The 24,108-nt window shown below is 34.9% G+C and overlaps 1 protein-coding gene across 3 annotated transcripts in view; it reads left to right on the top strand.

Moving 5' to 3' along the window:
• Positions 1 to 24,108, top strand: part of SMAP1 (small ArfGAP 1) — a 160,748-nt gene that overhangs the window by 22,803 nt on the left and 113,837 nt on the right. For all 3 annotated transcript variants that reach the window (XM_045543817.1, XM_045543818.1, XM_045543819.1), the window contains one exon: positions 20,131 to 20,264. In XM_045543817.1, coding sequence (XP_045399773.1) covers positions 20,131 to 20,264 — 134 coding nt within the window. The remainder of the gene's footprint in view (positions 1 to 20,130; positions 20,265 to 24,108) is intronic.

Here is a 24,108-nt window from a genome sequence, read left to right on the forward strand (position 1 = left end):
ATTCTAATTTTTAAATTTTAAATAATGGGTATTGTCATTTTCATGAAGTAATCATTGTTACATTTGTAATGAATTTCTTTCTTTGCCAAGTATCATTTTCACATAAAAATAGATTCTCAGTCAACAGCTCCAATTAACTGAGGGAATCTGTTTAGTAGGATTTTAGATTATTAAGATTTTATTGTACCTTATAATATACTGCAAGTTATATATATTTATTACAAAATGATTATACTATAATTTTCTCAGTGTAAGGCATTGAGTATTTTTAGTGTTTTGGTTATCTGTGTTGAAGACTAAAGTTAAATTAAAAATTATGGTAAGGCTCGGCGCCGTGGGTCACGCCTGTAATCCTAGCATTCTGGGAGGCCAAGGTGAGAGGATCGCTTGAGGTCAGGAGTTTGAGGTTGCTGTAAGCTAGGCTGATGCCATGAAATTCCAGCCCAGACAACAGAGCGAGACTCTGTCTTAAGAAAAGAAAAATGTCATATTTTCTCTGTGCCATTTAATTGAGGTAATTACTTTATTTATTTTAGAGAAAATAAAAGTTTCTCAAACATATGTAGAAAAGCTATAGTGTGTGGATTATATTTTAATATATGTTGGATGATTATAAAATATATAGACACTTGACCCAGTTTTCCCTAATGGTAACATCTTATAAAACTATAGGAGAATATCACAAGCAAGATATTAACATTGATACAACCCACAAATCTTTTTTTTTAATTTCAGCTTATTATGGGGGGTACAAAACTTCAGGTTATATATATTGCCCATGCCCCCCCATCCCCCCGAGTCTGAGCTTCAAGCGTGTCCATTCCCTAGACAGTGCACATTGCACTCATCACGTAGGTGTACACCCATCCCCTCCCCCCAACCCCCACCACTGTCCTATATCCTATTGGTGTTATTCCCAAATGTGCACTTAGGTGATGATCAGGGAAACAAATTTGCTGGTGAGTACATGAACCCACAAATCTTATTGTAACTTCTACAGTTTTACCTGTACTACTTTTGTTTGTTTGTGTGTGTGTGTGTGTGTGTGTGTGTGTGTGTGTGTGTATTTAGTCTACATAATCATTTCACATGTGTAGATTATATATCTGCCACCACAGTGAAGATACTGTACAGTTACATCACCATAAGGGTCTCTCGCGTGTCTCTCTTAAAACCACATGTACACACACACGCACATGCAGACACGAGCACCCGTTCCTAACCTCTGACAACCACGAATCTGCTTTCCACTTCTAAAATTTTGTCGTTTCAAAAATTTTATATAAATGGAATCATATAATATGCAACCTTCTGGGATTGGCTTTATTCACTTAGTATACTTCTTTGGAGATTAATCCAAGTTGTTGCATCTATTAATAGTTCTTTCCTTTTTATTAGAGTTTTATGATATGATTGTATATACCATAGTTTAACCATTCATCTGCTAAAGAACTTCTGGGCTGTTTGTAGTTTTTGGCTATTGAAAATGAAGCTGTTGTTAACATTTGTGAACAGGTTTTTGTGTGGACATAAGTCTTCATTTCTCTGATAAGTACCCAATAGTGCAGTTTGCTGGGTTGTATGGTAATTGCATGGTCAGACTCATAAAAAAGTTACTAAACTTTTTCCCAGTGGTTGTACCATTTTATATTCATACTAATGAGGTATGAGCAATCTAGTTTCTCCATGTCTCTGCCAGCATTTGATGTTGTGACTTTTTAATTTAGCCATTCTGTTAGACGTGTAGTGATAGTGATAATGGTTTTGATTTCCATTTTCTTAATGGCTAATGGTGTTGAACATCTTTTCATGTGCTAATTTGTCATCTGTATATCCTCTTCAGTGAAATGTCTGTTCTTGTCTTTCGTTTTCTAATTGGATTTTTAAAAAAACGGTTCAGTTTTGAAAGTGCTTTATATATTCTATATACCAGTCCTTTGTCAGATATGTGCAAATACTTCTCCTCTGTAGCTTGTCGTTACATCCTTTTCACATGGCCTTTCACAGAAGAACAGTTTTTAATTTTGCACAGATTCAGTTTATTATTAATAGTTTTCCTTTTATGGGTTGTGTTTTTTGATGAGTAATATTTGCCAAACCCTAGATACTGAAGATTTTCTCCATTGTTCTTTCCTGAAAGTTTTATAGTTTTATGTTTTATATTTATGTCCATGGTTCATTTTGAATTGCTTTTTATATGTGATAGGAGATATGGATCAAAGTTAATTTTTTTTGTATATGGATATTCAAAATGTCCTTCTAGGTCATTTCTTGAAAAGATTTATCTTTCTCCCTTGAATTACCTTTGCACCTTTGTCAAAAATCCATCAACTGTATGTATATGTTGGAGAATATTTCTGGTGTTAATTTTGTTACATTGATTTGTTTGTCCACCTGTATGTCAGTATTACATAGTATTGATTATTATAGCTTTATAGTCAATCTTGAAGTAAGGTAATGTAAGTGCCCCAAATTTGTTCCTCTTTTCCAAAGTGACTTTGGCTATTTTAAGTCTCCTGAATTTCCATATGAATTTTAGAATCAGTTTATCGATTTCTACAAGTAATCTTTTCAGATTTAAAAATTTCAGAATATTAGAGGGGAATAAACATTTTGGTTATACGATATTGCTTTTATATAACTTGAGTTAAAGTTATAAGTGTGTCCATCACACAGATAGTGTGTGCTGAACTGGTTAGGTGTGAATTTACCTATTCTCCTCCTCCCACCTGCTTGATTTCCATTGAGTTTTTACTTCAATATGTGCACATAAGTGTTAATTGATTAGTTCTAACTTAATAATGAGTACATGTGGTGTTTTTTTTTCCATTCTTATTATACTTCACTTAGAAGAATGGCCTCCAGTTCCATCCAGGTTGTTACAGAAGGTATTAGTTCACCATTTTTTTATGGCTGAGTAGTACCCCATGATATACATATACTACATTTTATTAATCCACTCATGTGTTGATGGGCACTTAGGTTGTTTCCACATTTTTGAGATTATGAATTGTACTGCTATAAACATTCGAGTGCAAGTATCTTTTTGATAAGATGACTTTTTTTTCCTTTGGGAGAATACCTGATAGTGGGATTGCTGGATCAAATGGTAGGTCTGTTTTTAGTTCTTTGAGGTATCTCCATACTATTTTCCATAGAGGTTGTACTAGTTTGCAGTCCCACCAACAGTGTATGAGTGTTCCTATCTCTCTGCATCCATGCCACAATATTTGTTTTTTGGGGACTTTTTGATAAGAGCCATACTCACTGGACTTAGGTGATATCTCTTTGTGGTTTTGATTTGCATCTCCCTGATAATTATAGATGTTGAGCATTTTTTCATATGTTTATTGGCCATCAGTCTATTTTCTTTTGAAAAGCCTCTGTTGATATCTTTTGGAAACTTTTTAATAGGGTTGTTTGATTTTTTCTTGGTTATTGCTTGAGGTCTTTGTAGATTCTGGTTATTAGCCCTTTATTGGATGTATAGCATGCAGATATTTTCTCCCATTCTGTAGGTGTCTGTTCACTCTATTGATTATGTCTTTGGCTGTGCAGAAACTTTTTAATTTGTTCAGGTCCCATTCATTTTTGTTGTTGCTGTAATTGCTTTTGGAGTCTTCTTCATAAATTCTTTGCCTAGGCTGATATCTATGAGAGTTTTTCCAATGTATTCTCTAGATTTCTTATAGTTTCATGCCTTAGTTTTAAGTCTTTTATCCACTGTGAATCACATTTATAGGTTTGCTTATGTTCAACCATCCTTGCATCTCTGGGATGAAGCCCATGTATTAGTGGTGGATTATTTTTTTGATATGCAGCTGAATTTGGTTCCCTATTCATAAGGGATATTGGTCTGTAGTCTTTTTTTGTTCTTGTTGTATCCTTTCCTGCCTTTGGTGTCAATGTGATATTGGCTTCATAGAACGAGTTAGGGAGGACTCCTTCTTTGTCAATGTTATGAAATAATTTCTGCAGTATAGGTACTAGTTCTTTGTAGTTCTGCTAAAATTTGGGTGTGACACCATCTGGTCTGGGACTTTTTTTTGTTGGAAGATTTTTTTATTGCTGGTTCAATTTCATTACTTGATATTGGTCTGTGCAGTTCTGTTTCTTCCTGATTGAGCCTGGGGAGGTTGTGTGTTTCTAAAAATTTGTCCATTTCCTCAATGTTTTTAAGTTTATGTGCATAGAGACTTTTATAGTATTCAGAAATTATGTTAGGTTAGTAAGTATGAAATATCTGATTTCCTTAAGTACTGTGTTTGACAGTTGATCTCTCTGATGTTTCACTTTGACACTTACTCTTTCATTTTTTATTGTGAAGTTACATCCTCATTCTTTCAACCACAAATTTTGGCTTGTGATTATCTTTCAGAATTTTTCTTAGAGCAATTTTTGTGAAACCCTGGATAAGTAAAAAAAAACAAAAACCTGTTATTTTTTAATATGAGTTTCATTATGGAAGCAATACAGCACAGACAGCTCAAAATATCAGTGAAGCGTTTGGGAAGGATGTGGCTAATGAATGCACAGTACATTGATAATTTGTGAAGTTCTGTTCTGGTGATTTTAATCTTGAAAATGAGCCACATGGCAACCGGAGACCAAGGTGGATAATGATGAGCAGAAAGTTATAGTGGAAGTGAATCCATCTCAACCTATACGTGAATTAGCAGCAAGGTTTGACATTACTATTCGAAAAGAATTGGACCACTTGAAACAAATGTGCAAGGTAAAGAAGCTGCATAAATGGGTTCCACATGAATTAAACAAGCATCAGAAGAGAAATTGTCTCAAAGCTTGTCTTTCTTTGCTGTCATGACGTAAAGGCTAACCATTTCAATACCATATTGTTATGTGTGATGGAAAATTGATTCTTTTTGACAATTGCAAGTGTTGGGCACAATGGTGAGATAAAGATGAAGTGCCGAAACACAGTCCAAAACTGAATATTCATTAAAAAAAAAGCACAAACTAATGGTGTCTGTTTGGTGGTCCAGTGCTGATATTATCCCCTACAGCTTCATGAAACCCAGTCAGTTGATTACAGTGGATATGTACTGTAACCAACTGGATGACATGATAAGGATGCTTGCAGTTAAGCAACTGAGACTGGTCAACAGAGACAAGCTAATCCTCTTGCAAGACAACATTATTGCACAAACAACACTGCTCAAACTACAGCAGCTGGACTTGTAAGCTTTCTGTCATCCACCATATTCACCAGATTTTACACCAACTGACTACCACTTCTTCCAGGCTTTGGACCACTTCTTGTAAGGGAAAATATTCAATTCTGAACAAGCTGTGGAAATGCCTTATATGATTTCATCGCCACTCGCTCTGCAGGCTTCTTCACTGCTGGCATAAACAAGCTACCATTAAGATGGCAAAACTGTGTCAATACTTTAGGTGCATACTTTGATTAATTGTAGTGCTTTTGATTTGAAATCAGACATTTCAGATTTAATGACCTAATATTTTGTATTTTTTTGTGGTATCACTTGTAACATCTCATTTTTCATTTCTGATTGAGCTTATTAGCGTCCTTTCTTTTCTCCTTCTGGTTAATCTAGTGAGAGGCTTGTCAATTTTGATTGTATCTTTTCAGAGAACCTAGTTTTTGTTTTATTAATCTTCTGTATAATTCTTTTATAATCAATTTCATTTTGTTCTACTCTGACCTTAGTTATTTCTTTTCTTCTGCTTAGTTTGGGATTTGTTTGCTTTTCCTTTTCCATGTCCTTGAGATGATTCATTAGATTGTTGATTTGTGATCTTTCTGTCTTTTGGATGTAGGCATTTAAGGCTATGAATTTTCCTCTTAGATCTACTTTTGCTGAATCGCACAGGTTTTGATAACTTGTGTTCCGTTTATCATTTAGTTCGGAGAATCTTTTGATTTCTGTTTCAGTTTCCTCCTTGACTTAATAATTGTTCAGCAGATTGTTTAATTTCTATGACTTTGTGTAGAGTTGAGTGTTTCTTTTGGAATTGATTTCTAATTTTATTCCATGTAGCTGAGAAGATACATGGTATTACTTCTTTTTTTTAAATTTGTTGAGACATGTTTTGTGGCATAGGATGTGGTCAGTCTTAGAGAATTTCCATGAGCTGCTGAGAAGAACGTATATTCAGTAGTTTTGGGGTAGAATATTCTGTAAATGTCTGAGGCCCATTTGTTATAGAGTCCTGCTTAAATCCATTGTTTCCTTGTTTATTTTCTGCTTGGAGAATTTGTCCCATTCTGTCAGTGGAGTACTGAAGATCCCAGCTATTATGATGCTGGTATTTATCATTTTGTTTAGATTAAGTAGAGTTTGCTTTATGAATCTGGGTGCTCCTGGGTTAGGTGAATTAATGTTTAGGATTGTTATGTTTTCTTGTTGAATTGTTCCCTTCACCACTACATAGTGACAGTCTTTGTCTTTCTTTACTTTTATTGATTTGAAGTCTGTGTAATCTGGTAAGAGAATGGCTACACCAGCTTTATTTTGGTTTCCATTTGCATAGAATATTGTTTTCCATCCCTTCACCTTGAGTCTGAATGAGTCCTTTTGATTTATATGTGTTTCCTGGAGACAGCAGATACTCAGCTTGTATTTTTTTTATCCATTCAGGCAGCCTATGTGTCTTCAGTGGGGAGTTCAAGCCATTTACAATTGTTGAAATAACTGATAAGTGGAGTGGATTTCTGTTCATTCTTTTGGATAGAACTTTATTGTATTGTTTTTCCTCTTGAGCCATTGTGGTATCTAGGCTTTGACCTGTAGCTTTTGGGTGATTTTACACTGGTGGGTGCTTATGGTGTTGATTTGTGTGTAATGCAGATCTGAGTACTTCCTGCAGGGCAGGTCTAATTGTGACAAATTTCCTCAATGGTTTGGTTGTCTGGAAAAGGCTTAATTTCTCCATCGAATGTGAAATTTAGCTTTGCAAGACACAAAATTCTAGGCTGGCAGTTCTGTTTGAGAAGATTGAAGATGGTGGCTCACTGCCTTTGGTATTGTACATTTTCTGCTGAGAAGTCTGCTGTTATCCTAATGAGTTTTCCCCTGTAGGTCATCTAGTTGCTTGTAGAATTTTCTCATTCATTTTGACTTTGGCCAGGTTGATTACTATGTGTATTGGAGTGGTCTTACTTGCTATGAATCTTCCCAGAGTTTGATGGCCATCTTGTATTTGAATGTCTGGATCTCTGGTGATACTGGGGAAGTTTTCCTCAATAATATCCTCAAATAGTTTTTCCATTCTTTTAGCGCTTTCTTCTTTTCCCTTAGGGTTACCTATAACTCGCATGTTTGTTTGCTCACGTAGTCTCATATCTGTCTAAGTGATTGCTTTGCCTTTGTTGTTCTCTTCTCTGCCTCTTTACAGATTGGATGAACTCAAGAGTGTTGTCTTCAAGCTCTGAAATTCTTTTTCCTCCTTGATTTAATCTGTTCCTGAAGGTTCCTGCTGTGTTTTGAAAATTCCTGAATGACTCTTTCATTTATTTTATGTTCCATTGTGTCTTTCCCAATTTTGTCTAGTTCTTTTGTGACTTTTTCATTAATTTCCTGAAATATTTTTTGGGCTTCTTGTTGGTTTTTAAATTTCTCTTCAATTCCGTTCATCTTATTTGCCATCCATGTTCTGAATTCCATTTCTGTCATTTTGACAGTTTCCTTGAGGTTGGAGTTCACTGCTGTAGCTCCATTGTGATCCCTTGGAAGTGTTGATCTGGTTTGATTTTTCATGTTGCCAGGGTTCTTTTGCTGTTTTTTTCTCATTTGAGACCTCTTTCTCAACTGTGGGCTAATAGATTTGCAGGGCTGCTGTTCCTTGCTGGAAACTTACCTACTTGATTAAAGTAAGGGGAAGTCACTAGATAGTGTTCTTTTTTTCTCTCCCTACTCTGGAATGTTGACATGGCAGAGGAGGGGTGTGTGCAGTAAAAGCCTGTGATGAAGCTGTTTTGATTTGTTTTGTTTTCTTGTGATTGCCTCTGCTGAAGACTGTGCTGAATGCTGTTTGGGTTGGGTGTTGGATTGTTCACCAGATAGTTGTAGATGTTTGAGTTGGGAGCTGGGTGAGACTCTTCTCACTGAGGCTATTGTGGGGATTGCTCCATCTGGGGTCTCCCCACAGAGGTAACAGCAGCAGCTAGATGTGGTTGTTGTGGGTTCCTGGGCTGTGTGTGTTTGCTCAAACCACGTTGCAGGGTACGGGTGGCTTGAGGGGGTCCCTGGCGGGGTGTTGGACTTTGGAGCAGTTTTTCCAGCCCTGCTGCAGTGGTGGAGGCTCTGGAGTGGGAACTTGGGGTCCAGATACAGCGCTGAAGACTTGGGGATGGTGTCTTGGGCCTGGTTGGGGTTCTGAAGGCACAGAGGCGGAGTCGCTGTGGTGTGAGCTTCAGAGCCAGGACTGGGGAGGAGCCAGAAGCAGTGTGGTCCTCCAGGCTGATCTGACCTGGAGTGTGGGATCAGGGCCAAGCAGGCAGGAGGCCATTGGGGCCTGGAGGGTGGAGTCTGGGCCGAGCAAGTGGCAGGCTGTTCTGCAGGCTCAGGTGGCCGGTGGGTGCCAAGTCAGGTGGGCAGATGTTGTTTCCTGGGGCCCAGGGACCGTGGATTTCTCTGCTCCCACCTAGGACCTGCCAGCGTGGTTGCCCACAGTCTCTTAGGTCAGAGCATGCTGTGCCCCAGTCAGTTCTTGTGCTCAGATCCCGTTGCGCTCTAAAGGAGAAGTGCTTGGCTTCAAGTCACAGGGTATGGCTCAGGAAAGCCAAAGGTCAGTACACTACCTCCCCAGCATGGTGTAGACCTGATGCGGTGTAACAGAGAGCACAGGATGGCTTTAGCTGCCGCCCAGTCCTCACCGCACCTGTTGTCTGATGCAATGGCTCTGCACAGACTCCAGGCAGGTCCTGGGTCTGGCCAGGCAGAGGTCTGTGGGGGTGGTGGGAGTGGACTTGAAGTTCAGTTCCTATTGTGCCAGCATAGTGGGCGTGGTGCCCCAGCACTCTGTCCTTCCTGTGTTCCCCACTTCTCTGATCTTGTCATATGTATCACCCCATCACTTTTTTTCCCCCTGCTCTGAGTGTTCTGCGTTGCTTCTCTATGATTTCACAGTGCTGCTTCAGAGAAGAGTGATCTCTGTGTAGACAGCTGCCTACACCTTTCACTTCTTTTCTGGGGAGCAGCTTGCTGGCAGGTGGCTTCTAGTCTGCCATTCCCCTCTACCCGCTTTCAGATTTTAATTGGGATTGCTTTGAATCTGTAGATCCATTTGGGGAGAATTGACATCTTAAACAATATAGAGTCTTCCAATCTGTGAACGAAGTATATCTTTCTGTTTATTTAGATCTTACTTAATTTTGCTCAGTAGTGTTTTATAGTTTTCAATGTACAGGCTTTGCTTATCTTTTGTCAGATTTTTCTATAAGTAGTTTTAATTTTTTAATGCTATTACAAATGGCATTTTTAAAATTTTAATGTCTGTTTATTATTGGTACATAATAATACAGTAGGTTTCTGCACATTGATCTTAATCCTGCAACCTAGCTAACCTCACTTATTTGTTTTAGTACCTTTTTTGTAGATCCCATCAGATCTCCTACCTAGACAATTGTCATCCTCAAGTACGGACAATTTATGCTTTCTTTCCAATCTGGATGCCTTTTGTTTCCTTTATCCTACCTTATTGCACTGACTAGACTCTTCAGAAAATAGAAGTGGTGAGAGTGGGCTTGCTTGTCTTGATCCTGGTGTTAAGGGAGAAAATGTTTGGATATATGATGTTAGCTGTAGGTTTTTTATAGATGCCTTTTATCAAGTTAAGGAAGTTCCTTTCTATTCCTAGTTTGCTGAGGATTTTCATCAGAAATGGATGGTGAATATTGTCAAATGCTTTTTATGCATTTTTTGGGATGATCATGTAGTTTTTTAAATCTTTAATATTTTGAACTACATTGATTTTCACACAATAAGCTTACATTCTTGGAACACACCATTCTTGGTTATGGCTTATTATCCTTTTTATGTATTCTTGAATGTGATTTGCTAAAATTTTGTTGAGACTTTTACAACTTTTCATGAAGGTTGTTAGTCTATAGGTTTCATTTCTCGTGATGTCTTTGTCTGGTTTAGTATGAGGGTACTGTTAGGAAATATTTTCCATACTCCCTTTTTTCCCTTCAGTTGCCTGAAGAGTTTGTATAGAAGTGATGTTATTCCTTAATTATTTGGTAGATTTCTCCAGTAAAGCGATCTTGGCTAGGAATTTTTGTTTGTTTTTTGCTGTGAAGGTATTAAATTGTAGATTCAGATTCTTTAATAGATAATGAGCTATTATCTTTTCCTTCTGGAGAGATCTCATTTGTGTCTTTCAAGGAATTGTTGCACTTATTAGCATAAAGTTGTTTATAATGTTCCCTTATTATTTTTGTGATATGTGTAAAATCTATAGCGGTGTCACTTCTTTCATTCCTGATATTGGTGTTTTATATTTTCTTTCTTAGCCTGGCTAGAGGCTTATAATTAATAATTTTATTGATTTTTCCCAAATAATCAGCTTTTCTTCTCAGTGACTTTCTTTGTTGCCTTTCTGTTTTCTATTTCATTGATTTCTGTCCTGATTTTTATTTAACCTTTGTTTCTGAAAGATATTTTAGCATGGTAAACAGTTCCAGATTGATAATATTTTACTTTCAGTACTTTTGAGATCTTCCACTATCTCCTAGCTAGTATTGTTTCAAAGAGAAATCTATAATCATTATATTTCTTCTTTCATACATAATGTCTTTTTTTTTTTTTACCAGCTACTTTTAAGGGTTTTTTTTCATCCCTAGTTTTAAGTAGTTCAATTATGAAGTATATTTTGGTAGTTTTCTTCATGCTTCTTGTTTTTGGAGTTCTTTGAGGGTCCTCTTGGTTCTGTGGGTTTATAGTTTTCAATAAATTTGGAAAAATTTCTGCAATTATTTCCTTAAATACTTTTTTCTGTCATCTTCCTCTTCTAGTTCAGGGATTCCAATTATAAATTAATTAGGCTGCTGAAATTGCTGCAGAGCTCAGTGATTTTTTTTTTTTCCTCTTTGTGTTTCATTTCGTATAGTTGCTATTGCTTTATCTTCAAATTCTTTAATAGTTTTTTCCCCTTCTGTATTGTCTAATCTCCTCTTAATTCTGTCCAGTGTATGTCTTAGGCATTATAGTTTCATCTTTTAGAAGTTTGTTTTGGGTCTTTTGTGCCCACACACATGCATACCTCTACTTAACATGGTCAATCTTTGCTCTACCTTCTTGCACATATAGAAGTCACTGATAATGGTTTTAATGACCTTGCCTATTAATTTTATCATCAGTGTGATTTTGGGGGTAGTTTTAGTTGATTAACTTTTCTCCTCTTTATACATCATATTTTCCTTTTTTTATGACTGACAATTTTTATTGGATGCTAGATACTGTGAATTTTGCTTGTTTAGATATTTTTGTATTTTTATAAATATTCTTGACCTTTTTTCTTGGATGTAGTTAAGTTACTTGTAAATAGTATGATTTTTTTCAGATCTTGCTTTTCAGCTTTATTAGGTGAGACTAGAGCAGTGTTTACTCTAGAATTAATTTATCTCATTAGTGAGCCAAAAAGTCTTCTAAATACCACATCTGATAATCCATAAATGATGAGGTTTTCAACTTCGGCTTATGGGACACTATTTCCTACTGTTTTTGAGCTTTAAGCTGGTTTCCTCTAATTGTTTTGGATGGGTTTCTCCCTGCCTTCCATAGTTTCCTCACACACGTGCACTAATCAATACTAAGTTGAATAATCCAGGGTGACCTTTCGCAGATCTAAGGAGTTTTAGCTGTGCGTCTCTCTCTTCTTTTGTACTCTGCCTTGTAAAATCCAGCCACCTTGGTCTTTGTGGATTCCCAGATCAGTCAAATCAGAGAGACCACTGGGCTGGGTTTATCTTCCCTGTGCCATGGCCTGGATGCTTTCCCTGGACAGTAGTAAGCTGAGTTCATTGTAGGGCTCTTAGCTAGTTTATTTTCCAACTCTTGATTTCCAGTCTCTTTAGGAAATATATTCTTCTATATTTTGTTTGGATTTTAAGTTGTGTTAGGCAGTTGGGGAAACTCAATGTCTGTTCCTCCATATTTTGGCTAGAAAATGGAACTCAATAGAATATTTTAGTAGAAAAAAGACATGAAAAGAAAATTACTTTTAAACCTTTTGTTTCTTCTTATTGAAACTTACATTTTTCCTAGGCTCATGAAGAGAATAGTTATATTTAAATTTATTTATAACATCTGTCTTCATGTAATTTTAGAGTTACTAACACAATACAGGAGAAAATGACAGAACTATTGATGTTGCTAGCACTCTTCTGTTCCAATGAAAACTTGACACTCCCGATTAAATGATGCAAAACAACTTAATCCACTGCATTAATCCTCCCCGTTCTCTGAAGGCTAAATCAATTTACGGAGGAAATCTCTTCTGCTGTGCTGTGTTCTTCATATATAAATTTGATGTTACTTTGCTGATTGCTGATATCACAGATTTTTTTTCAAGTCAAATGAAAACATTTGGTTATATTCTGCAGCATGTTATTTAAATTGTCCATGTTTCAAATATTCTGTTTCTCACTGTTGAAAACATCTGTTTATATAATTATAGTTTGCTGTTCTCAGATTGGTACAGAATTTGCCTCAGTCTTTGCACTTATTCTTTCTAAAAATGCAAACAAGGCTAATATATTCCACCATGGTATTTGTTAAAATCTTGATATATCAATGTTTCATAGTTTTATTACTGATCTCAAAGACATTATAATGCAGTTAGACAAGAAAGTAGTTGGGCTGTATGACTAATTTAGAATGTCATTTTAGCTAACAGTTTCTGCCTTTTTTTAAAAGACTTTTAAAACAGCAGTTCTAATATATGGAGATATTAATTATTTAAGTTAATTTTTCACTTCAAACTGAAATTGCTACTGAGTAGGAATCTAAAGACAAATATCTATTAATAAATTGTTTGTCTCATTGTCTTGCTCCATTGGAATGTAGAGTTCATGATGGCAGGGACTGTTATCTGTTTTATTTCTCCGCTGGATACCTAGAAAGTTCTTGGCACATAGTAAGCATTCAGCATATTCCTGCTAACAGTGAGCCACTGAATTAATGAACAATTAAGTTTCTAAGTCATTTCTGCTCATCCAGATCTCATCCATCTTTCCAGGCCCAGTTCAAAGTTATACTGCATTCATGAAGGTGTTTTTGAATAAAATTGTCACCAGCTCCTTTAGCTCATCATGCTCTTTTCCTCCTTTGAACTCTTTTAGATCAATTTAAAAGAGACTTTTCTAACAGATATAACTGCATACCATTGGAGTAGGCTGCACGAAGGGAACATTCTATTACTTGAAATGTTTAAGGAGTGATAGGGTGGCTTTGTGAATAAAAGGGGAGTTGACAGGTACAGTGTTCTTACTTTGTGGTAGGTGCTTATATGCTTCATGTTCTTTAATTTCAGGGGACCCTACAGAGTGTAGGTGAACTCTCCCTATTTTTTATTTGTGGAAACTGAGGTTTAGAGAGCCCATATAATTTGTCTACAGTTCTGTAGCTTAAGTGTCTGATTCAAACCCGGGTCTTTCTTTGTAGAAGAGCTGTTGTGTTGCCTTCAGTGGGTAATTACTTTATAAACTTAAGGTCCATTATCATTGTATGAAGTATGGTAGTTTGGCATTTCTACCAAGGAATGAAGGCTTAAGTAGGGCAGAAGGTTAGCTCTTGGTGGTTAGGAAGAGAAAATTTTTGGATAAGGGGATAATTAGAAACACTAACTAGAAACACTAACACCAAACTTTATCATTCTGTTCTTATACTGACCTTGTGATATGTTAAGATTTTGACAACAAAGTTGGTGATTTTTTTAAATAAGCATTTATTGTTGGAGTTTATTGCTCTGGTTTTTGTTTTTATATGATTTAAGTGATACTACTTAAAAATTTTCATGGATTGTTGCTTGGTTCTCCCTGTGGTCCACAACCGTACCCAACCCATAATATAGCTGACCATGAGTAATGAAGGGCTAAGTCAGTACTCTTAGGTAAGTAAACAAAGGGCCTTGTGGTAGGGAATGAGAAAGGGTTTCTTCCGTGTTTCATGCTTGACTCTGGACAGTATTTTGATATAGGTAGTTTCTCTTTGGAATCCTGCTACTACTTTGGTGTGTGTCCCTTTCCCTAGGCATGTACTACTTATAATGCTTTCTTAATTACCTTTTACATCTCAATTGATTTCGCTGTCCTCTTCTGTTCCCTTTGTATCCCTTGCAGTTTCTCTCTCCAGCAAATAAAACAAATTCATTTCTTACTGCTTCTAATCTTGGGTATTATGAAGAAAGAAATAAAATGAACCTTATGATAATGTGGAAAGGATTGATACTTCCAGAGAGGTGAAAAAATTATTTGCGTCTTTTTATTATTAGCCTCAACAGTAAGTGACTTGGCATTTTAAAAAGTTGACAAAGTAGAGTAAAACCAGTCAGTTGGTATTAAAGGAATTGTGTTTATTAATAGATTGATGGAATTGCCACAGTAGGAGCCACAAAGTATTCAGTTGCATTTGGAGATCTTCATTCTTTCCTGCTTTCTAGCATTTTTTCTTTATGTTTTGAGCCTAAGTTTCTCCATCTGTAAAATGAGGTGGTAATATTACCTATCTCACGTGTTTGTTAGGATTAAACTAGACAGTGGTATCTGGAAATACAATGAATGATGTGTTACATGTTTAGTAAGATGGTGATTTCCTCTAAAAATACTCTCCTAAGTAGTTTTGGTTAACAGTAACTTAGAGGGCTCATGGTCTTAGCTACCATTTGTAAGCTAGACTGCTTAAATTTTTATACCAGGCTTGTGCTTGGTACTGAATATAATGGAGATCTATAAAATAAATTACCCATTCTTGAAGAGATCACTGTTTTCTCAGAACAACAATTAACTATAAATCATTGTAGTAAATGTTATTTAAAAAATGCTGTTGGGGTATTGGAGAAGGCATTACAGAAGAACTAAATCTTGAAATTACTGTTAGTTAGTGTTAAGTTTTCTGTTCCTCATTGTATTTTATTTTCTATTTATAAAAAATACTTAAGGAAGTTTTTCTGTTTGGTGGTCTATCATGATAATCAGAAATTAAGAGAAATTCTTTCTTAGAAGATCATACAATTTTATCTTATTTCTCAAATGATGTGAAAGCTACAAGGCAAGTATATTGAGATAAGTAAAATTCCTGTTAGCCTTTTAGATATATAATATTTTTTACATTATTTAGACTTACAATGATTTTTCATTCACTCAACCTCATTTTTCCATTTTCTATAGGGTTTTTGTACCTTAGAACTGTCTTTCATTTCTGTCTGAAAATTATTAGTCATGATACTATACAAATTTTTGGTGCATATATATTAAAACTTAAATTAGTATTTAAGTAAAAAAACTTGGCAGCAATCAGGTACTGCAATGTTATATTTTTTTGGCCATATATTACAGCATAGCTGAAACTGTTCAAGATGGAAGGGTGTACATTTTAAGGAGAATGCACCTTGTCCATATACCTTGTTCCGACTTTACCTGCTGTAACTGGATCTTTTTATTTTTATCCATTTCATTTCATTTCATTTCATTTCATTTCATTTCATTTCATTTCATTTCATTTCATTTCATTTCATTTCATTTCATTTCATTTCGATTTATTGAGACGAGTCTCCCTCTGTTGCCCAGGCTGGAGTGCAGTGGCACTACCATAACTTGCTCTAAAACTTGAACTCCTCGGCTCAAGCGATCCTCCTGGTTCAGCCTCCCAAGTAGCTAGGACTATAGGTGTATACCACCATGCCAGACTAGTTTTTAAATTTTTTATGAAGATGGGTCTTGCTTTGTTGCTCAGGCCAGTCTCAAATTCCTGGCCTCACACGATCGTCCCTGCTTGGCCTCCCTCCTTACCTGGGATTACAGGCATGAGCCACCTCACATGGCCGCATCTATCCTTCAATAACACATTAAGTGCCACTGGCTTTACAAAGTCTGCACGAATATCACTGGCCAAGCTTCGTCTTTTCTTCTTCTGTGTCCCCTGATTATTTGTACTTAATATGTTATTATAACCATTTATAATGGTTATAACCATTTATCAGATGGTTATTATAACCATCTGATTTACTAGAGTTCAAGCTCCATGAAGGCAGGATTCGTGTTTTATCTTCTTCATTTAATACTTTGGTTAAAATACATAATTGATGATTTAAATTAAATTTAGAAAACTCAGGTTTGATAAAAAAAGTGTTTTATTATTCTTTAACCCCTCTTAGAATTTTGACTCTGAAATCAGGGATTATTAAATCTCTGGTGTGTTGTTTGCTGCTACAAACATTCAAATATAATTCACATTGAATTAGGTAGATTACAGGTTTAGCTGCTGTAACAAAAAGACCCCAAAATACTATGGCTCAAATAGGATAGAAGATATTTTCTCCTTCATATTAGTCTGGAGATGAACTTTCTAGTGTGGATAGAATAGCTCTGTCATCTTCAACATGGGGCTTTAGTATGTGGATCCAAGGTATCAGGTTCATCTCCCAGCAAATGGAAAAGGGGAAGAGGCCAGAGGAACACAGGCCTCATTTAGGTAATGGCAAAACACATCATTTCTGCTCACATTCCATTGGCCAGAACTTGGTCACGTGGCCACGCTTTGCTACCAGGAGAGGTTGAGAAGTGTAGAAACATGAGTAGCCATGTTTCTAGCTAAAACTCAGAGACCTTCATTACTAAAAGGAAGAATGGCCACAGTGATATTAAAGACAGAAATGTTTGCTACAGTTTTTGGTTTTATTTCTGTTTTTAAAAATAGTAGATAGGTTGCTCCAGGAATCAAAGAACTTGAGCATTTGACTAAATCATCAGACCTCTCAGATTTTTTATTATACAGCCCATGTTCCCCTTACTATAGGTGATGCAGAAGGCCATTATAGAGCCTTCCCAATAGAAATTTACTATCTACTTCAAGAGACAGGACTAATTACAAATAAAAAAAAACAAACCAGGTACTTATTGTGGCATATTGTGTGCAATAAAGTGTCATGAGCTATAGACATTTATAGGAAAGGTGAAAGGAGGGGTGATGTCATAAAGAAACGCTTTAAGAAGATAGGCCTTTGAATATGGGTTAGGATGTGTATGGTCACAAGCAGAACATTCTAGGATGGGAAATGGTGTGCAGGAAAGTGCCAACACCGGATAATTGAATGGTATTCAAGGGAAAGCAGTTAGTCTGTTCTTATTGGCTCCTGGAGTATTTAAGATGGAGTTGTGAAAAATAAAGTCAGTTTAAGAAGGATTAAAATCAAGATGCTCAGGAAAGCAATACAGAAGAAAATAGAAAACTGTGTTTAAGATTTGGAGTAGGAGACTAACATGGTGCAAAAGTTTAATCTGGTAATGGAATTCAGAATGGGTGAATTCCCTCCCTCCCTCTTAATCTACTAATGGAATTCAGAGTGGATGAATTTCCTCCCTTTCACTCTGCCTATTCTCTATGAAGTTGCCTGTGACCTCTCAGTTACCTCAGTTACCACATCCAGATATTCTTTCCTAGCCCCATTCCTCTTGACTTCTCATTTGACGTTTTTTAATACCTGTTCTTTAAAATTTCCTCCTCTGATTTTGTACAGGTTTTCATTTTCTGTCTAAGACTTAGTATTCCGCTTTTTTCCCTCTTGCTTCTGTTCTTAAAACCGTAACCAACTTAAAGAAGGTGTATGTGTATCTCTAGTTTGAACTCTAGTCATGTGTTGTTAATTGCCTGCTGGACATTTTCATCTCAATGTGTGTCACTGTCTTTTACTGTATTCATCAGATCTACAAGGGTTTCTAGCTCCACAAGTACCTTTAAATCCGAGGTGTAGAATTTGCAGAAATTTTGGTCACTGCCTCCTCCTTTGTCACCATATTTTCTATCACTAAGTCCTGTCAGTTCTTCCTGGTGATTCATACATTTTTTCATTTCCATTCTTTTTGCCACCACATTTGATCTATTAATATGGTAGGTATATGAAAGCAAATCAAGAAGTATGCTGAATATTTGAGTTGAAGACTTTGCCAAGAACACGCTAGAACCTTGCTATTCAAAATGTGGTCTGTGGATGGCAGCATGGGCATTGCTGGGAACTTGTTAGGAATGCAGAATCTGAGGTGCCTCTGTGGGGGGTACAGAATTAGAGTGTATTTTCATAATATCCCCAGGTGATGCACATACGCGTTAGAGTTTGAGAGGCACTGATCTAGAATTCACTATGCATTTCTTTAACTTTTCTTAGTTTGAGATCTAACTGCTAATATAATTAAACCCTCCAGCTATTTATCTGTTTGTAACTCTTTACCTTAGATTTTTATGTACGCTTCAAAACAGATTGCTGTGTTATAAATGGTTATAAGTGTTAGAAATGATGAGACAGTAGAGAGTTACTGGGGGAGGTAGCTCTATCTGGAGTAGTCATAGATGTCCCAGATGTATTTCTGTCAGTTTATAGATGTTATTTCTCAAATTTAAAAGTAGAATATTTTGGGATAAGTTGTATGTAAATACTTTTTACCTTCTGTGTAATTAAGGAATTTGGAGGGGGCATATGTTTAGTTTTACCATATTTTAACTACTGGCTTTAATGTTTTGTAGCATAACTGTCACCTTTAGATGAAACGTATGTACATGAAATAGAAGCCTGCATTTTAAAACTTGATTTTTATTGATATATCATAGTATATATATTTTTTTCATAATCAAGTAATTTATAGAAGTCTATTAGGTATAAGCTTCTGAATATTTGACATAATTTCCAAATATTTTACTTTTCCATTTTTACTTTTTTAATTATACAAGCAATATGTGAAAATACTTATAAGAAAATTTAAAATTATCGTGAGAGAATACATTCAAAAGTATGAAGAATAGTATAGCTAAGGGTTGTATTCTTATATATATATGTGTGTGTGTGTATATATATATATGTGTGTGTATATATATATGTGAGTTTTTTGACAGTGTTTTCCAGAATTGACCATGACCCAAAGAACTAACATTTTATAGCATATCTCAGTTCATGTATGCATATTATGTGTTACTAAAACAAAAGTTTGTATTCGTGCTACCAGCTCAGGAAGTTGATTTTAACTAATGCTTTCCAAGCCGTGAGGGACTTTTCCCTGATCATATCCTCTTTCCTCACCATTAGTTGCCTGTCTCAGTTTCATGACATTTGTAGATACTTTTAATTAATATGCAGTATGCTATTATTTTATATATTTTTCAACTTCAGTAAATGGTTTCATACTGTATGTATTCATCTGTAACTTTTCTTAATCTCAGTGTTATATTTGAAATTTAGCCATGTTGACATAAGGCTTTTTGAAGCAGACCACATTGTTTTTCATCCTTGCCAATACTTAGTACTAATAGTTTTAAAAATTTTTTTCCCAATATGTTGGGTGCAAAATGGAGGTCAATGTAGTTTTAAAGGGCATTTCCCTAATTACCAGTGAGATTGTATATGCTTTCATGTTTATTGGTTATGTATTTCTTCTTTCATATTTATTGGTCATATATTTCTTCTGTAAATTACCGACTTATATCTTTTTGCCCTTTTTCTTTTCGGTTGCTTGTCTTTTTCTTGTTTCTACATTTTATTTTTTAAAAATAAAAATCTTTGATTTATGTTAATTTTTAAAGCAATATCTCATATATTTAATAAAGAAATTACCTTTTATTATGGGATATTACTACTCCTGGTTCAAATGTGCTGAGTGAATGGCTTATATGAATTAGTTTTAAAATCTTAGGCAGATTTTAGTTAAAGTTTCTAGGAAAGCAAAATTAGTAAAATCGTTAAGGTTCTTGAGGGTTGCCAAGACATGTCTTCTTAGCAAGCTGCCACCAGTACCATTTGAAAATTTGTGCGTGTGATTTCTGTATACTTCCATTATAATTGTTTAAGAACCAAAATACTTCTAATATGTTGTCCTGGTGCTTATTTTAGTTTTTAATACTTGCTTTTTTTGTTTGTTTGTTTCTTCTCCTTAATTAGGTCCCCGATGGGCTTCCTGGAATATTGGTGTGTTTATTTGCATCAGATGTGCTGGAATTCATAGAAATCTTGGGGTTCATATATCCAGGGTCAAATCAGTCAACCTAGACCAATGGACACCGGAACAGATACAGGTAGACATTACCTTACTAAGAAATTATTAAAATATTTAAAATTATTTAAAAATATTTAACCCTTGCATCTAAGGACTAACATTGAATAATAGTACTGTATATTGAAATAGCATATGCCACATATAAAATTTGAATGTTATTTGAATTGTCAATTTACAGATATTTATTTCTTTTTGGGTCTACAGTAAAGTAAGTTTTTAATCTGTTTTATCTGAAATGTTGATTTTGAAGTATTTAAAAAATACTCTTTCTTTTGCTAATATAAATTTCCGATACAATTCCATAGTTTGTTTAATTTTCTTGTCAGTAGAGGGAGCCTGAGTAAAGATAAAAAACCACCTCAGCCTAAAAACTGACTTGGAGGATTTCTATTCTGTACAGAGGTGTTCTTGGTTTTCAAACAGGGCCTAGTAGCTGAAAGACAAGCCCAATGAGCAAATATTCTTATGACCAATCTAGACTTGTTTATAATGGTTTAGCTATGTTGGAAGTAAATTTGTAGTTTTAAGGGTTTGTCATTTTTCTAGTATGACACTTCTGAATTTTCAAAATCTTACTTTCTAATCCTTCAGGGTGGCTGCTAATGTAAAAATGATTACTTCTACTGGTCTTATTTTATAATTTACAGTGAAATTACACTACTTTTTCTTATGCTCTTTTGAAATTACTTTCAGTCACTGCAAAGTGCTGAATACATAAATATATGTGGTTGAAACTCAGTGATATGCATACATACCTCAGAATCAGAAAAAAAAAAAAAACAAACCCAAATTTGCATGGGTTCTGTGAGGTAAGGGTAGAAAGAACAGAATCGAGATCTTCAGGCTATAAAGTCAAGCATAATTTATTTAGTTTCATCTTAAATTAGTTTTTGAGCTTTTTGCTGGCTAGGGAACAAAAGGAAATATCCTTTCTGTACTTTCAGGATCCTTGAAGAGAAAATATACTAGTTATATCAAAGAAGCAGAGCTTTTCAAACACTTCATATGAGGCTGTGTTCTTAGTATCTCTGTAGCAAATGTGGTAACAGATGTCTTGATGTTGTAAGTTTTTTTCAAGAAAATATGAGGTGTAGCTTGACAATATAATTTGGTATTTATAATGAGTTATGGAGATACAAAACACTCAAGACTAAAGTGTCTTACCTTTTTAATCGTTCATTTCAAACTAAGGATAAAACATGGAATCGTTTAACAATTCGGTTGTTCAGAAATACTATTTTTCTCAACTTAGTTGTAAAGAGGAGTTAAATAGCAGGTTATTTGAGATGGATAACTGTATAGCTTAGAGCAGAACTTTCCAGTCAGAGTTCACTGGTTTTCTTTGGAATAGGTTACAGGTACATGGCAAGATATTGGATTATTAAAAATATAAGAATTTTAAAAGTAATTATTAAGTAATATACAGTATTTGAAATTGTATTTGAATATTGTTTGGTTTCACCTGTCAAATTCTTGAAATAGCAATTATTGTTTTACCGTACAAAACTTTATGATTAGTACTTATCACCAGAGAATGCTGTGTCTAGCTCTCCCATATTCCACAGACCACCTCTTCGAGGTGTGTCATGATGAGAAATAAAGTTAGGGTGTACCCAGAAATCCAATGAGTAGACAATAAAGTTTCACATTAAAAAAAAAATAGAGAACCCTAATCACATAGATTGGCCATCCAGTATTTTTGTGGTAGGCCCTCTGAGTTCTTGCAAGCAAAGCCAGAGTTGTTTACAAATTGTCCTGCAACATAAATGTGTAATTGGTGAAAACCCTCAAATTCCAAACTGTAGAGCACAATCTTTATTTCAGCCTAGAAAAATTCAAGGCAGCTGACTCTAGGGAGGCAGGAGAACAAAGTGATTAAGAAGTTTATCTCCAGAGGTAGACTGCCAGTAGATCTGTGTGATACTTAACCTCAGGGTGCCTCAGTTTCTTCATTTGTGAAATGAGAATAGTAATATTGCCTCCTTTTATAGGTTGCTGAGAGTATCAAATAAATTGAGTTAATTTAGGATAGTACCTGGCACATTTTAAACACTCAGTAAATGCTAGCTTGTTAGTAGTAGTATTAGTTTATTTATTCATTATGTAAAACCCTCAGTATTGCTACCTTGAATATCTTTCTGATCTTAAGCAATTTAGCCTCCTAGTTAGTATTAATATATTGTGATGAATTGGTTGCTAAATTTACTACTCAGTAAAGAAACAAATTGATCCAGTATGGTATTATTGAGTATAAATGAATTTCTTTTTGAGAGTATTTACCAAAAACAATTATTTCATTTTTAGTAGTATTGGATGTTAAGGCATTTTGAGATGAATAGTTAGTTAATTACAGAAGTTTTCTATTGAAGTTGCTCCTCATTCAGATTTAAGCATATCCTATTTCCTTTTGTTGTAGGTATGTTTCATATAATCTAACTCTATTTATACCTTGTCTGGCTGGCTGACTCCCTCCCTCTCCTCCCTTCCTCCCTTCCCTTCCTTCCTTCTCTTCCCTGCCTTCCATCCTAATTGAGGCATAATTACAGAAAGAACAATTCACAGATCTCAGTGAGTTCTTTGAGTCTCGGCAAATGTCTATACAGTGTTACCAACACCCGACTGAAGATAGAGTATTTCTATCACCCTAGAAAGTTCCCTTATGCCAATTTCCAGTCGAGTCCTGCAGGGGCAAACATTACATTGGTTTTTAGCCCTTTAGGTCAGTTTTATTATACATACATTGAAATGTCTATGTTTTGGAAGCTGTTCTGTTCACTTGGACTCTTAATTCAAATTAGGAAAAGTGATGATCACAATGTGATGTAGTATTCCATATTTACATATTTTATAATAATTTTTTGCTATAAAAATGCTTTGGAGGTATTTATTTATAGAAATAAGGGAAACAGTTTTTTGCTGCACATAGTTTTACCCTATGTCTTCCCCTGCCATCACCCCCAGCATTTCACGATAATCGTGTTTCTCATTTTTAGAGATGATACCTAGTTTTGGTTAATTCTGTTTTTTTTTAAAGATTTTGTTAGTAAATGTGGAAATGTGATTTCATCTCTGAACCCAGTCAAGCTATTAAATAAAAATGTTCTTTTTGTGTAATGTATGATTCTGTAAAAGGTAACTACTAAGTTTTCTCTTAAGGTTACTTGTAAACTGATATTATATGTACCATATTTTTATCAGTTTTGTGTATGTTGTGTGTGTTTGTCAATTTTTAGGGGATCTACCATATGTATAACTATGTTAGAATTGCTGTATGCTTATTTTTAAAAGAAAATAATTTATTTACCAAAACTTACTTTGATTTTTGTTAACATAGAAATAAAGTTATTCACCTTAAAAAAATCCAAAAATTCTTTATTTTAATGTAGTTCATGGACAGATTAAATGTCTTTGATCTTGGGTTTATTGTCCAAATTTTTGGAAAGGAACAATTTTTTATACTTTTATAAATACTATAGTTTTTATCTTTTATTTTGTACTGATTGATTAATACCAGGTCTTAATTACCATTTTCTTAATTTTTCTCCCATTATTTAAGAATTCTTAATTATTCATTTTAATATTTTCATTTATTTTTATTTTAATAGATTTAGAGAGGTACATTTTAGCTTTTTAAATGTCTGTATTGAACTTGTTTTTCTGTAAAAATTAATGCCTTATTTTTATTGTAGAGGAACATTACTTATACTTCCAAATTTCTTAGCTCACTTGAAATTTGTGCTGTTGAATAAAACCTCTTAATGAGACCTTGACCATAATGGAAAATACACTTTATATATTTGGTAAATTTAGCTTGATAACTTTTGACCACTTTTAATACTTTATGTTTCTATAAATCTTCTAGT

This window comes from Lemur catta, chromosome 2 (genome assembly GCF_020740605.2).
Source record: "Lemur catta isolate mLemCat1 chromosome 2, mLemCat1.pri, whole genome shotgun sequence".
Classification (NCBI taxonomy): domain Eukaryota; kingdom Metazoa; phylum Chordata; class Mammalia; order Primates; family Lemuridae; genus Lemur; species Lemur catta.